At 38.7% G+C, this 17,263-nt stretch overlaps 1 protein-coding gene across 3 annotated transcripts in view; it reads right to left on the bottom strand.

Annotated features, from left to right (window-relative positions):
* LOC111838320 (uncharacterized) overlaps positions 1–17,263 on the bottom strand; it is a 58,750-nt gene that overhangs the window by 16,126 nt on the left and 25,361 nt on the right. For all 3 annotated transcript variants that reach the window (XM_072702644.1, XM_072702646.1, XM_072702645.1), the window contains 3 exons: positions 6,338–6,395; positions 4,711–4,939; positions 1,622–3,347 (listed from right to left, as the gene is read on the bottom strand). In XM_072702644.1, coding sequence (XP_072558745.1) covers positions 1,622–3,347; positions 4,711–4,939; positions 6,338–6,395 — 2,013 coding nt within the window. The remainder of the gene's footprint in view (positions 1–1,621; positions 3,348–4,710; positions 4,940–6,337; positions 6,396–17,263) is intronic.

Here is a 17,263-nt window from a genome sequence, read left to right as displayed (position 1 = left end):
AGTTACCCTCAACGCTGCACTTCATTACTCTAATTTTGCATCTACACATTACTACATTTTTCCTACAGTCATGCTCACTTTCCATTCATAGTTATATTTTCCTCATGTTATATTTATCCCAGTGTTACTATTTTATTTTTACTTTAATTCATTGAGTTATTATTTTGGATTTGATTTCTATTTTATCATTGTGACCTATACTAGACCAGAGTAACTCATATTCTTCCCTTCATATACAACATGTTATGAAATTACAATAGACATCCATTATCCTTTGAATTCCCCCTCTCACACACCCACACATGGGGGCAGTCTCATTGAAACTGTTTATGGAATGTGACAGGCTGTATATTTCACTTATTTTGGATATCTTCGAAACGATGATTTTTTTTCTTTCGTTATAGTTATGTAAAAGAAAACACTTTGAGGTTTATGCTAACATTAATATGATGTCCAACACAGTAAGAAGCATTTAATCAGTGTTCAAGATGCAACAGGAATGAGGGTTAATAATTATGATTTTGGTCACACTTTACTTAAGGGAACATGAATAATGTAGTAGTACATGACAGTTCATGGATTCCATTCAGGCACTATATTAGTTAACAGTTAATTAGTTAATAATGGTAAGACTTCACTTGAGGGGGCAGAAATTACTTATTAATTTACTACTCAAGAACAAATCATGAACTAATATATCCCCATGAACTGGCATGATCAATTAATGGTGGGATTAATACTTAACAAACACTTCATTACTGCATTAAGCATGTACTGCTACATTATTCATGTCCCCTAGAGTAAAGGCCAATATTTTATTATGATTTTTTTAAATTATCTTAAGATCGTATTTTATTAATAGTTATATGTGTAGTTAAGTAGATGTTAGGTAGCTCCTGCTCTAATACTGCTTATACTTGTGCCGGGGCATTCATTGCCAGCTCAGCCAAGATGCACTTATGTCTAGTTGACTCCTTGACAGCAGGAATGCTTGCAATGTGCTATTTGCCTCACTTGTACACTGCTTTGGACAAAAAACATCTGCTAAATATGTAAATGTCTGTGTGTATAGAGCAGGGGTGGGGAACCTGTTCCATGGAGGGCCGGTGTGGGTGCGGGTTTTTGGGATAGCCTCTCCCTCAGCCAATAATAAAACAGTGGTTCTCAACTCCAATCCTAGAGACCCACTGTTATTGGTTGATTGAGAGGTCATCCCAAAAACCCGCACCGGCCCTCCATGGAACAGGCTCCCCACCCCTGGTATAGAGCATACATGGCTCATTGTACATTGTACTTTTCTGACGTTCTTTGCACTGTGACTGTTTAATGTCATTTATCATTCATGGTTAAGGGGATTAATAAAATATCTATCTTTCTATCTGTCTGTTTCCTTCAGTACCAAGCATTAAGCACTATTTTGTTTCTGTTGTCCCTCAACTGAGCCTATATAAAACATATTGTATCCATTTAAATATTTGTGCTGTAAGTCAGACTAGACACATACCACTTACAAATCCCCTATATATTTAAACCCTAATTGATTGGTTTTTAATTATATATGCTTTCGTTTTATAATTATAGATGGTATCATAAATATTATCACTGAATCAAAATTACTTACAGAACTGTCCTAGATTTCTTGACCACAGGCAGCAGCCTCTGAAGTCCTTCATCTGATCTGATGTATTTCTTCAGATCAAACACATCCTGCTCCTTATCTGACATCAGTAACACAAAGGCCAGAGCTGACCACTGGGCAGGTGAGAGGTCTTCAGCTGTAAGACTTCCTGAATTCAGGTAACTTTGTACCTCCTCTACCAGAGATTTGTCATTTAGTTCATTCAGACAGTGGAACAGGTTGATGGTTCTTTCTGGAGATAAATTCTGCTGTATTTTCTCCTTGATGTATTGGGCTGTTTCCTTAATGTTATGTGATTTGGTTCTTTTCTGTGGCAGTAGCCTTTTTAACAAAGTCTTATTGGAATCTATTGACAGGCCGAGGAGGAAACAGAGGTAGAGGTCTAAGTGTCCATTCTTGCTCTTTAATGCTTGATCCACTGCAGTCTTCAACAAACCAGCTGATGTGTTTGATAGAAACATGTATAAAGCAGCAAGATACTCCTGAATGCTGAGATGTACAAAGCTGTACATCTTCTCATGATACAACCCAGACTCTTCTTTATAGACTTCTGTGCACACTCCTGAGTAAACTAAAGCTTCATTGACATCAATGCTGCACTTTTCAAAATCCTCCTCATAAAATATGAGATTGCCTTTTTCAAGATTCTGAAAAGCTAGCTTACCAAGTTTAAGAAGGAATTTTTCATTATGTTTTAAGCAAACACTTTGTTCCATTTCTTGATTTTTCACATACTTATCTTTTAAACTTGTCTGAAATATCAGGAAGTGTGTGTACATTTCAGTCAGAGTCCTTGGAATTTCTCCACTGTCAGTTTCACTAAAAAGTCTCTCAAGAACAGTGGCAGAAATCCAGCAGAACACAGGTATGTGACACATGATGAAGAGGCTCCTTGATGATTTCACATGTGTGATAATCCTGCTAGCCAGGCTCTGATCATTAAATCTCTTCCTGAAATACTCCTCCTTCTGGGCATCATCGAATCCTCGTATCTCTGTCACCTTGTGGACACACTCAGGAGGTATCTGATTGGCTGCTGCTGGCCGGGAGGTGATCCAGAGTAGAGCAGATGGAAGCAGATTCCCCTTAATGAGATTAGTCAGCAACACATCCAGTGATGTTTTCTTTGTTACATCACACCAGCTCTCATTGTTACGAAAATCTAGAAGAAGGCGACACTCATCCAGGCCATCAAAGACAAACAAGACTTTGTAGTTACACAGCTCAGTCAAATTGAATGATTTCATCTCTGGTACAAAGTGATGAAGCAGTTCAATCAGACTGTATTCATCCTTAATTAAATTCAGGTCCCGGAACGGAAGAGCAAATATGAAGTGTATATCCTGGTTTGCTTTTCCATCCGCCCAGTCAAGAATAAATTTCTTCATGGAAACTGTTTTCCCAATACCTGCAACACCTTTTGTAAGGACAGTTCTAATAGGTGTTCCATGGCCACTTAATGGTTTGAAAATGTCATTGCACTTGATTGTAGTATCACCTGTCACCCTTTTCTTGGATGCTGTTTCAATCTGTCTCACTTCATGTTCATCTCTGTCTCCTCGAGTTCCACCTTCAGTTAAATAGAGTTCTGTATAAATCTCATTAAGTAGTGCTGGGTGTCCTTCCTTAGCTTTCCCTTCAAATACACACTCAAATTTCTTCTTCAGGTTACATTTTATTCTCTGCTGGCATTGTAACAGGAGTTCCCCTGAAATTCAATTAGAAAACACAAAGTCTCTGTTTATTATATGTTTACATATTTTATTATCTTTACCTTAAGGACCTAAATTTTCTTCTGTACAGTAGCTGCAATATATGTTACATTCATGAAATCATGAATAACTTTTCAAAACACTGTAACACATAAGTGAAAATATATTAAAATGAAAAACAGTTAAATTTCTTTTCATCATACCTACACTATATGGACAAAAGTATTGGGATACCTGGCCAAAACACCTACAGAAACTTTTATGACATACCATTCTAAATTCATAGGCATCAATATGGAATTGGTCCCATCTGCAGCTATAACAGCTCTAAGCACTCTTCTGGGAAGGCTGTCCATGAGATTCTGGAGTGTCTGAGTATCCAGAAGAGCATTTGTGAGATCAGGCACTGATGTTGGATGTGAAGGCTCGCAATCACCATTCAAGTTAATCTCAAAAGTGATGGGGTTGAGGTCAGAGCTCTGTGTGGATCAGTCAAATTCCTCCACACTAAACTCACCCTACCCTGTCTTTATGGATCTTGCTTTGGGCACTTGGGCACAGTCATAGTGAAGCAGAAAATGGCCTTCCCCAAACTGTTCCCATAAAATTAGAAGCATAGAATTTTCCAAAACGACTTGGTTTGCTGAAGCATTAAAAGTTTCTTTCACTAGAACTTAGGGGTCTAGCCCAACGCCAGAAAAACAACCCCATACCATTTCCCCCCCTCCACCATATTTTACAGTTGGCACAATGCAGTCAGGCAGGTAATGATCTCCTGGCATCCACCAAACCCAGACTCATCCATCAGACTGCTAGACAGAGAAGCACGATTCGCCACTTCAAATAACATTTCCACTACTCCAGAGTCCAGTGGTAACATGCGTTACACCACGTCATCTGACACTTGGCATTGTGCTTGGTGATGTGAGGCTTGCATGCAGCTGTTCAGCCATGGAAGCTCATTCGTTGAAGCTCCTGACACACAGTTTTGTTTTGGGGTTAATTCCAGAGGAAGTTTGGAACTCTGCAGTTATTGAGTCAGAGTGTTGGCAACTTTTACGCACTATGAGCCTCCACAGTCGGCAACCCCACTTTGTTACTGACTTATTGCAAAGGTGGCATCCTATGAGAGTACCATGCATGACATCTCCGAGCTCTTCAGAATGATCCATTCTTTCACAAATGTTTGTAAACCTGACTGCATGGCTAGGTGCTTGATTTTATACAGTATAGCTGTGGCAATGGGTCTGAATGAAACATCTAAATTCAGTGATTAAGAGGTGTGTCTCAATACTTTTTGTCCATAGAGTACACTTTTTTTCTAAAGTACTAACATACACAGAATGGTATAAAACTTACTCTTCTCCAATCTTTCAGCAAGATCATTTTGATTCATGGTCCTCAGGATGTACAGTGTGATCTTCAAAGCTCCCTCTCTACCACAGATCTTCTGCATCTGATCATCACTGTCCAGGTCATTGTCCTCATCCAGCAGAGACTCGGAGCATTCTGGGCAATTCTGGCCTAGATACTGTGTGAACTTCTTCAGCTCATCCTTCAGGAACTTTACAGTATTTTCCTCTAGTGACTAAAATAAACAGTTATAGTTAAACGATCATGTTTGCTACTGATGCCATAACTTTTCACAGTTTCATTTGTGAATTGCAGTTGCAAAAATATTGCTTTTACCAGCATTAACTGCATACTGCATAGGAGTGTAACGGTACACATATTCGTACCAAAAATTCTTGGTACGGGTCTTTTGGTTCAGAATGAATATGTACCGAACAAATGCAACAAATGCAGAACCTTTGTGTGTTTCCCCTGAGCAAAATTCAGAAAGGGGTAGATGAATCTCTGCCACTACGCATGCGTGCATACTTCCTAATGTGAAACTGGAAGTTGTTAATGTGAAATTGAGTACAGTACAGGTATTTTTTTAAATGCACCATAATGGATATTTATTTTGTTATGCTTTGTAATTTTTGAGACAATATTTGTGTTATGTTGCACAGTTCAAATATAAAACTCTAAGCTGTTAATGTGAATACAGTACAGATTAGGTACAGTTAATTTTCTAAATATGCACCTTAATGGATATTTATTTTATTTTTATTTACTCGAGAGAATATTTATTTTGATTTACTTTTAAGTAAATTTTATTTTTATTAGTAGGTTGCAGTAGTATTGACAGGGACAGTCATACTTTGTTCAGTAAAACACTGTTTAATAAAGGAAAAAAAGAAGCAATTTGTTTATTTTACCCCCACTGTACCAAATATGTACCGAACTGTGACTTCAAAACCATGATTTCTGTGTACCTTTACACCCCTAATGTATTTTACTATGCAAAAAGTCAGATAATCAAAGGAAATTTTAATGTTGGAATACAACTATGATGTCTGTCAAAGTTCATTGACTTAGCCATTTAAAAACTTCTCCTTACCCCAGTATTTTGTTACTATGGGATGGAGGAGGAACAACCCAGGTTCAGTCTTCACATTCCCAGATGGGGTTTTAATCAAAGGTAATGGTGAATGAGGCAAAAAAAGGACCATGAAGGATCAAATCAGGATGTTAGGAAGAATGAGAGGCTAATAGGATGAAAGAGTAGTATACAGGACAAAATGCGTAAGAAACACTGACGAGCTACACAGGGGAACAGAGCAAAACCAACCACCACTGAGAGACACACTAACATTAGTAATGCCTGAGCTGAGTGAGTGGGTAAGGAGGGCTAAGGGGAGACAGGTGTAAGTCATTATGAGATTAAGGGAAGGAATTGGGATGGCCAGCAGAGACCAAATACATTATCCATGTACAGTATTTATTGTCTGGATCATTGGCATATCATGTTTGACTAATCAATAACACCAAATTATTCAGCTGATTAATTAATTAAATGAGGTGCCCCAGAGGAGACGATTGGCGACTGAAGCTGTTAGTTAGTCATATATATATATATATATGGACACTTCATACATACTGCAAATATGGATGATAAATCTCTTTCATGACACACATCTGATTTTTCCATTTTGTTTCTGTGAATAAAACACATTAAATCAGCAAAAATGTAACAGAATGGCAAAAGCTGCTTATACTGCAGAGAAAGTGTAATCTAGTGCTATAGCATATATTTGAAAATATGTAACTGGCATAATTTTTTTTTAGCTTTCTTCATAATTAAATTCTTATAAAAGTAGAACAAAGCAAGTGATATGAACCACCACATTGTACCCAAAAATTCAGTAACATGTCTTTCTTTTAGTCTTAGTTCAATCATTCATAATTTTCTTTTAATGGAATCCGAATAATTTTATTGGTCTGATTTTTAAGCATATTTCGACAAAGAGGTATACACTAGCCTTTAATATAGCAGCCATGGCTGATATAAAATATGTTAAAAAATTTTTATACAGAATATCCAAATTCCAACATGTAGCTTGTAAATAATTACTTATGTGATACATTTTTTTTAAAAATTGCAAATATTTCAGTGGAACATTAAATGTTAAATATCGTATCTGGGCAGACATGATCAAGTGAAATTAAACTCTTAAATGACTGAAAGTTAGTTACAGACATGCCAAACTTAAAGAATATCTTGGAGTATCACCTTAATCTGGAAAAGTTTCAGCTCATGTACATGCGTACACATAGTATATATTTTGGACAGCCAACTTATTTGTTAATGTCAGAAATCTACATTCAAACTGAGTGTATTACTGAAAATCAAAACTGAATCATTTACTAATAGCTCACTATAAATTCTGGCAAGGAAAAGTTTAATAACATGCTACTCCAGCAAGCATCTTAAATCAAGCTTGTAGATGATATAAGCAGGGGCCGTGGGGTCACCTTGTAGGATGTCTGACATTTACTGAAGAATGTCTTTACTAAAATAACTAAGGCATTATTCTTTAAAGTTTTTAATGTGTATTATTTACTTATTTTATACACACTTTAAAATTCAGAAAACTAGTTGCCTCAGCTGTTTTCAATAAATAATAGTGGTGTGTGGGGATCATGGCTCTACGCACAAGCATGACATGGGGAGAGAGAGAGACTTTTTTTTTTTTACTTTTAAAAATTTCTTTATTAACACAAATGCACAATTAATCCTTACTCAAAAAAATAGATGAAAAAATATGAGGACAAACAAAAAAATAACAAAAATAAAAGGATAAAACATAAGATATCAGTCCACAAATTCACCATGCACATCATACTTTCAACACTAGACTTTGATCATCGCCAAGTTCACACAACACTCTGCATTGCCCCCACACCATGGAGAACTCCTGCAGGGTATGGGTCAGCACAGAGTACGCATTAAAAAAAAAATCTTTCTCGAACTCACCAAACCATGCCTCAAGCTTTGAGAACATGGTCTCAAGCCTTTCGAACCTCAAAAAAAGATGCGCCACAGTTTCATCTTGCCCACAAAATGGGCAGTCCACTACCAGCGATGGGTCGATGTGCGCCACATGTAGATTCGTGGCCACAGCCCCATGCACCAACCTCCAGTGCAGGTCAGCAGTGTGCTTCTCTATAGGGGGTTTGTACAGGGTCTTCCAGCAACCCATGGGGGAAGCATCAGGTGCCAAAGTGCCCAACCACCTAGAAGCTGCCACCCCTTTCAGAGAACGGTTATTAAGAACTTTCACACTCACTTCATAAAGCTCCTTCTTAGAGGCCCCCGCAAAGTCACGTAGCTGCAGCACTTTGAAAGAGAGTAACAAACCAACATCCTTCCGATGCCCTTCCACTGCCGCGGAAACATGCAAGGTCGGGAAAAGCCGTCTCGGATCCCCTACCCCGTCCTCCACAGTCCTCCAAAACCCTTTAGGCATTTTTGACATGATTTATGTCAGATTGAAAGTCAGGGCAGAGCGGGCCACTTTGTACTAAACTGCATTATGAATAACAACATATCTTTTTCCATACAACACCAAAAAATAAGTTTGAATCTATTGGGAAGTTAGTTTAATATCGGACTGTTCTGATCCATTCGTATGGAGACGTTGTCAAAGTGCACATCACTAATGTTCTGCACAAATTTATTTATGTCAAAGCCGCTCCATGCTTTCTTAATATTGGTGAAACGTGCCGGTAAAAATTACACGAATGCAAAACTAAAGATAATAGTTAAGAATGTGTGTTCACGGCCTAGATTCTGGATATGCGTGACGCCCGGCTCGTCCGATCCTCGTGTGTGCCACGTTACCTCGTGTTAATTCCTGATTGTACTCACCTGTTGCTTGTTTAAGTCAGCCTGTCTTGTGTATATTAGTCCACGTCTGCCTTTGTTTCCCAGATCCGTCATTGTTGTTGTGTTGTGTCGTGGATGTCTGCCCCGAATAAACTCTGTTTATTCCTATTCACGGCTTCGCTCGCCTGTTTCCCCGCTCGCCTTGCACGCCCGGCGTCACAATATGTTAATAGAAACATATGATAATAGCGTGATTGTTTATATAGTTTAATATTGGGCTGTCCAGGAGCTTGAATTCCCGGTCAGAAATTAAGTCCCTTCACTTGCTCCAAGTCAGACATATAATTCAGGATATCAGACAAAATTATTAACCTCTTCATTGAAATTTTCAATGGTTATGATTAAAAGCTGAAATATTATCATATGGCAACCAACGTAATGCATTGCAGACTGACCCCTTTGCTCTTGAATAGAAAAGTATTAACCCAAGAACTTAACATTTACATTTGTATCATGTTGATGAGGTATAAAAATGCATGCCTATACTGTGAAAAGTTTAACTTTATCCTGAAATATAGTTTGAATTAAGAAATCATTTGCATTATGTGAAATTTTATTTTATAACAACTGTCGAATGAAAGTGTTATTACAAAATACAATTTAGAGGTTATACATAGAAAATAAAATAGAAAATAAATTAAAATATAATACCTTTTATGAAATGATTTACAATTAAAAGGACAAATTATTGAAATATTTATTATTCATGTATTTATTTATAGATATATTTATTCGAGTATTTTGGTGTTCATTACAAACATCTTTGGCAATATGTTTATCCTAGAATGCGGCAGTAAGTTTTAATTTCTTCTTCTCCTTCTAACAAAATCCTCAAACCTCTAATATAAGCTTGCCCCAATACAGCTGAGTAGTGTCAGGTATTTTTACATTGTCTTGATGCCAAAATAAAACAGATCTATCGCAATTTTCCTCCTACCTCTCAGTTAGTCTCCCCCTCTAACTTTTCTACTCCAACTGCAAAACTCTCCTGATTTGCACCAGTTGACTCTCTCTCTGTCTCTGAATTCATCTTCTAATCCTTCCTCCTGTCAGCTTGATCCGGCCCCTATACCTCTACTAAAAACATATTCTTGTATAATAAGTTCTCCAATCGCATCTCTGATAAATAGATGTCTCTTCCAACTCTGTCCCTTCTGCCCTCAAAACTGCTGTAGTTACTCCTATCCTCAAGAAACCAGAGCTGGATCTGTCATCTCTCTCAAACTACAGACCTATCTCAAATCTTCATTTTCTGGCTAAAGTGATGGAAACAGTTGTAGCTACAGTCGTGCCCAAAAGTTCCGAGAATGACAAATACTGTTCTTACTCAATCAGCATGAGAGTGATCTCCCACCTTGTCCTCATCAACACTCTCACCTGTGTCAATGAGAAAATCATTGTAATTATGTCAGCAGGTCCTTTTGTGACAGGGCTGAAATGCAGTGGAAATGTTTTTTTTTTTGGGAGATTTAGTTCATTTCCATGGCAAAACGGGACTTTGCAATTAATTACAACTCATCTGATCACTCTTCATAACGTTCTGGAGTACATGCAAAATTGCCATCATAAAAACAGGCAGCAGACTTTGTGAAAATTAATATTTGTGTCATTCTCAAAACTTTTGGTCATGGCTGTATGCGACTACATGCCTTTCCTAATGATAAAACACTATACTGGCCATTCCAGTCTCAGTTCTCCTCCGATCTCCCGATAGTGGTTCCCTTAGTAGTCTAATCCTCCCTGATTTAAGTTCAGCATTTGACACGCTTATCCATGATATACTCATTTTGTGCCCATCCTGCATTGGTACCATGGACATAGCTCTTTAGCGGTTCACGTCATATGTTACTAACAAACAACAGTTCGTCACAATGGGTCCACACAAGTCCTCCACCTTCCCTGCTGTGAGTGGTGTCCATCAGGGATCAGTTCTCAGGTCCCTCCTCTTCCTACTCTACATCCTCTCTATTGGTCAGATCATTCACATATATGGCCTTAATTTTCACTGCTATGCTGATGATATTCAGTTGTGTCTTAGTTCACGCTCCTCTATTGCCTCCCCTCCTAATACACTGACTGATTGCATCTCAAATTTAAAGCTTTAGATGCAGGATATGTTTCTCAAACTTAACACAGACAAAACTGAAGTCTTACTGGTCGGCCCTAAATCATTGTCTAAATCCTCCAGATTTTCTGTTAGTATTGATGGTGTCCCTGTAAAAACAGCTATCAGAACTCTTGAAGTATTATTTGACTATTCACTTAACTTATCTTCACATAAAATCCCTCTCCAAAATCTCATTCTTTCACCTCCATAACATCACTTATCTATGCCAATTTCTATCCAGTACTCTTGCCCTAACTCTGGTATATGCATTCATTACATCCCATATTAACTATTTCAGCTCCCTTTTCGCTGGCCTCCCAATATCTATACAAAAGCTTCAGTATATTCAGAACTCAGCAGCTTGAGTTCTCACTCACACTAAACTCCGCTCACATCACACCCATCCTCTGTCAGCTATATTAGCCTCCAGTTCAGTCTCAGATCAAAAATTCTAAATATTGCTTCTCACATTTAAAGCTCTGCATAACCTCACTCCTCGTTACCTCAGTGTGAACTATTGACTCCCTACTCACCCTCTCACTCTCTCAATCTCTCCATGACTTCTCTTCCTTCTCTTCCTTCAAATCTGAAATACAGACACTTCTCTTTCATGAACATTTCTCTACTGTATCTTCCTGATTACTGTTTTTTTTCCTCTGGGATTGTGATAGGCACTATATAAATGTAACCTATTACTATTTATTATTATTATGACCTGTTTGCCTGGCTAACAAAATTGGTTTTTGGCCTAGGTAACAGACCTGCTCGTGTGTGAAGTGAAAATGCTAGAGCACATAATTTACGGGAGCATCACTGTTCCATGTAAGCCATTCAAGGTGAAGCAGGCATGGGATGAGGTATCAATGAGTGAGTCCTCATTTTCTGGCATCACCAGATCATCCACTCAGTGCCGAAAACGGTATAATCATGTCAGAATACAGGGAAAACAGAAGCTTATTATCAATACATAATTCTGATAATGAACTTGAACTATTTTTAATGATTTATTCTTTAATTTATATTTTTGGTGTTTCATTAAACAGTATGACTATATAAAACAAATATAAAAAAATAAATAAAAATTAGTGCACTTCGAGTGTATATCTGTGTCCGTAACGAGTGAGGTGCAGCCACACGTTTCTAAAATGTGGCACTTAAATATTGTTTAATAATACGGCACTGACTACACTGGTTTTGTAGGTCAAAAGCATAGTGTAATTTTGCCGCCTTAAAACAGCAATGCATCAACAATGTGCCTAGCCACACCTCATCTGAAAAACACCACTCCTATGAGTGGGAAACAAGTGCAAAATCATTTGTTATTTTGAAAACATGCATGCTTGGCATGAAAATTAAGAATGCGCTGGTATGAAACTAGTAAAACCACTTCGTGTCCACAAGTGCAAAATAGGGCCCGAAGTTAAATTCTACCTTAAAACTTGTTGGCACTAACAAAGAGAGTTTAAGTGTTTTCTTCTTCTTTAAAATGTCACTGCATGGTACACCGGTTTGACGTTCCATTACGGTTAAAGTTTGCGTAAGTTTGGGGTCTGTGAGTTGGGTGAAATGCAACATGCTTTTCTCATTAAGGAGACAGTGTGACACAAATAAGCCCCACCCCCTCATGACATCACCCACTTTTCTGGGAGAAAAAAGTAGTTGGTTTCGGGCCCTCGATATTTTTGGGGAGACCTATTATCCGGATATTGTTTCTGCGGCTGCGGCTTTCGAGCTCGGTCACCTTGTTTTTAGGCCCAGCTACAGTACTAGCATTAGTGCTACAACTTAAAGTAAGCATAAGCCCTGGAATGGTAACACTGTGACTCTGATCGGTCACGTCTGTATAAAATGTACTTGGCACATTAGTGGTACAGAGATAATATACATCTGTTTAGCAGATCTATGACAGCTGTGGACATGCCCCAACCACTGTGAGCGTTTTGACAATCTGGTCACATGCCAGACAGAAGTAATTGGAAAGTTTCACCCTATTTCACACTTTATAACTGGATAATAAGTCATGCACTAAATGGAAGTCTCCAAAGACACGAAGTTTGTTTAATAAGAAAGGTTGTGGAGCACAATGACCTGGCACAAGTTGGTGGAATTGTCATAATTCTAAAGAAGGAGGTGCTTCTGGTAGCTGACTAAGGAAAAGCTGGGGTTTATGAGAGAATGGTGAACAGCATATGAGAAGCTGGGAGGGAAAACCCTGTTTGTGATAGTTTGAGCTAGTAATATGGAGTACTTAAGGTCATTATAGGATATCACAGGTACACTTGCATAACCATTGTCAGTACAAGCAACATGTAACAATAGCAGAAGAGGCAATTAATCAAATATATAACCATCATATACGCGCAAGAATAAAAAAAGTACTCTAGAACAGCTACATGCAATGGATTTGTAATGCAAGCAAATGCTATTTCCACAAGCTATTTCATGCTTGAATAACACGGCAAGTCTTACAGACAATTAAGAAATTAGCACATAGTAAATCATGATGTAAACTGTGTGAACAGTAAATGAGCATCTCTCAGGTTAAAGTCACTGTCTCTCTCCAAACTCAGTAATGCCTTTCAGGGGCGTTGCTAGAGATTTTGGGCCCCATGAAAGCATATCATATTAGGCCCCCCTGTCAAACCAATCCAGTTATTTTCCTAATTTTTTAGGGCCCCTGTCACTCCGGGCCCCTTGGAATCGTCCTAGCTTTCCTCCCCCTTACGGCGCCCCTGATGCCTTTACTGAGCTGACCCTTCTGCAATGGAAAACCGAAACAAACTGGAAGCACACTCATGGGTATGGCTTGGTTCCTGTATGCCAGTGGAAAAGCTCTGTAAGTGGTAAATCTATTGCAATAAGAGCTCTGTTGGAATTAACTCTAGTGTTACGTCTGTATATGTTGCTATGTATGTCTATCCATTTCTCTTTAGAACCCATTCCGATTCCACTGTTCAGTTGTTCCGGTTCCAGGTTCCCATCTCTCCATCTAAACGCAGTGCCAAAAGTGGACAAACTGCTTTCATTGCCTCGTTTCTGTTTCTCTTATCCGCCAAGACTATAAAAGAAGCTCCGCAACTGCATTTAAGAGCTTTTTACTGCTTTTGCTCTTTATTCCTTGTGATTCTCGTATTTGATTTCCAGCGTGTTACAATCTTGTTTTGGCTCTCAGTGATTTGTCTTTCAGATTTCGATTTGGTTTTGGTTATTTCGCATTTGTGGATCTTTCGGACCCAATGTTTGGCTAATGACCACCCTTTTTGGATTTGATTCAGACTTGGTTGCTCTGTGTATACTTTGTAAATAATCTGTGCACATATTTCTGTGTAAGGGTTGCAGGGAGCAGCTGCCGATTATTTTCTGCATGCAAATCATTTGTCCTTGTTTTGGTTAGTTAGGGAGTGAGGGTAGCGACAGTCTTGTTTTGTTTTCTTTTGTTTAGGGAAGTCTTAACTGAGGCTCACTTAGTTCACTTGTTTTGTTTTTTGTTTTGGCCTCTGCCACTTCTGAAGTTCACTGTGGTTTTTCATATTTATCTCACTATATCATAATATATTAAAAAATTGCCAGGACTTCCGGTGATGCGCTCTACGGGGTAGACACGTTTGTGCGCGCTCCCTAACTTTTATAACTTCTACTCAGTCCTTCACCTATTTGACCATTACTTTTTTGTTCCACGTTGGTTGCTCCGCTGCACTTTAGCTTTCCTAGTCAAAACGATGTCGAGAAAGGGGAAGAAAGAGGAGCCAGAGCAACGGGAAGATCCGGCGAGCGCTAACCTCACCAGCACCATCACGGAATTGCTAACAACGAAGCTAGCCGAGCACAAAACTGAACTTTTAGCAGAGATAAGAGACACTTACGCGAGGTATGAAGCTAAGTTGGATACTGTTCAAACGACTGTTGATGACCATAAACAGCACATCTCCAATCTGGAGCACACCGCGAATGCTGCTAACACCGAAATGATGGATATCCAAGCTATGCTAACTACTTTAACTGCTGACAACGCTAAGCTAAAAGCCAAGGTGACCGAGCTCGAAAGCCGCAGCCGCAGAAACAATATCCGGATAATAGGTCTCCCCGAAAATATCGAGGGCCCGAAACCAACTACTTTTTTCTCCCAGTTGCTCTTAGATGTGCTGGGTAACGATATTTTTTCTTCGTCTCCAAACCTGGACAGGGCTCACCGCTTGCTAGCTGCTAAGCCCGGTCCGTCGGACAGACCTAGGCCTGTCATCATTTGTTTCCACAGCTTCCAAACTTGTGAACTGGTAGTGCGCGAGGCTCGCAAGCTGCGGGGAAAGCTTAAATACAAGGATATCCCTATCCACATTGTTGAAGACTATAGTCCGGGGGTCTTGGAACAACGCATCCCGTATCGTGGCGTTATGAAAAGGCTATACGAGATGGGCCTTAAGCCTTCCTTGCGATACCCTGCTAAGCTGTTCATCGTGCTGGACGGAGGTACAAGGAAGTTTCTCCCTTCTGTGAAAGAAGCTACCGACTTTGCCGCCTCGTGGAATCCACAAAACGGGTGACTGTTGACTAAATTTCACCTTAAGTATGTAAGCCAGTGCTTTCATACCTTAAATGGTTGAAGGACTGTAAATTTTCTTTTTTCTTTTAGTGCCTTTATCTCGGGAGTTGAGATTTTCCATTCGTAATGGAAGTCCTATGGTTAGCGTTAGCACCTCTGTGCAATGGAATTTTTTTCGAATTTTTTTTCTTTTTCTCGGGGATGTGGGTTGTTTTTAGGCCAGTTTCTGTGTTTTGTGTGTGTGTTTTTTTTTTTTTTCTCTCCGTTTTTTTTTTTTTTTTTTTTTTTTTACCTCTTTCTTCCATTCATTGTATGCAGATGCCAGTTATGTTTCTCATGCTTCTCCAGAATCCCAGTTGTCCCTACAATTTTGCACTGATAGACCCTCATCACTTAAGGTATGACTTCTACACATAATTCTCTGAGATTTATATCTTGGAATGTTAAGGGGATGGGGAACACCACAAAATTGGGACGAGTGATGGCCCATTTGAATCGGCTCAGAGGCGATGTTTGTTTTGTTCAGGAGACACATTTGCTTAACCGTGAAATCATGCGTCTTAAAAAATATTGGGTTGGGGAAGTGTTTCACTCTACGTTCAATAGTAAAGCGAGGGGAGCGGCTATAATATTTCGAAAAGGTATTCCTTTCATACTTGACAAGTCTATTTTAGATTCTAATGGCAGATATGCAATGGTTTCTGGGACAATTCAGAACACACCCTTTTTACTTGTCTGTGTTTATGGTCCTAATTGGGACGATAGTTCTTTTGTCACTAAACTTTTTGAATCTTTTCCAGATATTCAAAATCATTACGTTATTATGGGAGGTGATTTCAATTTTGTCCAAGACCCGGTGCTGGATCGCTCATCCAATAGAAGTGTTCCATCTAATCGATCCGCAAAGACTTTGCTTACACTCTCTCAAAATCTCCTTTATTTCTAATCAGAGAAGGGCCGAAATTTCCCACATTAACAGTCTTCTTCGGGATATTAACCCTCTGGAGCCTAGGGGTAGGAAACACACTTTCACTGACTGGGGCATGATCACACATTTCTTCAAATATCATAAACTTAATTCATGACAAATAAATTATTTCTTATATATTTGTTTTGCCATCACACTCATCTTTATTTTAATATATATTGTAAATATGTCAGATTTTTGTTAAGTTTGAAATTTGACATCAAAATATAGACATTGCAAAATGCAGTTTGGAACATTTGCAGAAACATTATAAAAGTACATAGTAAGCAATGCTGGCAGTTTGTTTTTATCCCAGATATCTGATCACCAAAGTCTTGGCTACATGAAGATGACTAAATGGTGTAGTTGCAACATTAATTTGGATAAATAAATAAGAAAAACCTAACTCATGTAACTATTTCTGGCTCCTTTCATTGAATATGTAGCAACTTTCATGTGTATGAATGAGCCATTGTCACCTGGCCACGTCCCCAACCCCCTTTTATGGCGCTGAAGGGGATGTATCTGGATCGCGTTTCACCGTTGCGCTGTTAATCAAATTACCATGCGAATGCGATTTGAATACGCGCTAATGCGGCTATTTAGAATGTGAATAGCGATCTTCAGGTGAGAGCGGTATACACGCCCCCGATGCAGGTAAAACAAAGTAAGATGACAAGCTTTACTTTTTTGCCGATTTAACCTAATTAAAAAAACTTTAATACTTCCGACAATGGACGTTTTGAAAAGAAGACAGATTACGGATTTATCCAGCGTTTTTTTCATGATTCTACATTAAGATTTCAGCGAGATATAAACTGAAATAGACACGAAAAGTACGCGATGTCGCCGACGACATACTCGACCCCAGAGAGTTAAGAACACTGATCAACAATATGCCACCAATCCTGATCCGAGTCTTTATAAAAAGCGCGTTTCTCTTCAAACGGAGTTTGATCTAGCTTCCACCTTGCAGATCAGAACATTGTTACTAAAATCTAAACAGCGGTTTTATGAGTCTGG

This window comes from Paramormyrops kingsleyae, chromosome 19 (assembly GCF_048594095.1).
Source record: "Paramormyrops kingsleyae isolate MSU_618 chromosome 19, PKINGS_0.4, whole genome shotgun sequence".
Lineage (NCBI taxonomy): Eukaryota > Metazoa > Chordata > Actinopteri > Osteoglossiformes > Mormyridae > Paramormyrops > Paramormyrops kingsleyae.
Note: the sequence above shows the minus strand (reverse complement) of the source record. Positions and strands in the feature narration are given on the sequence as shown.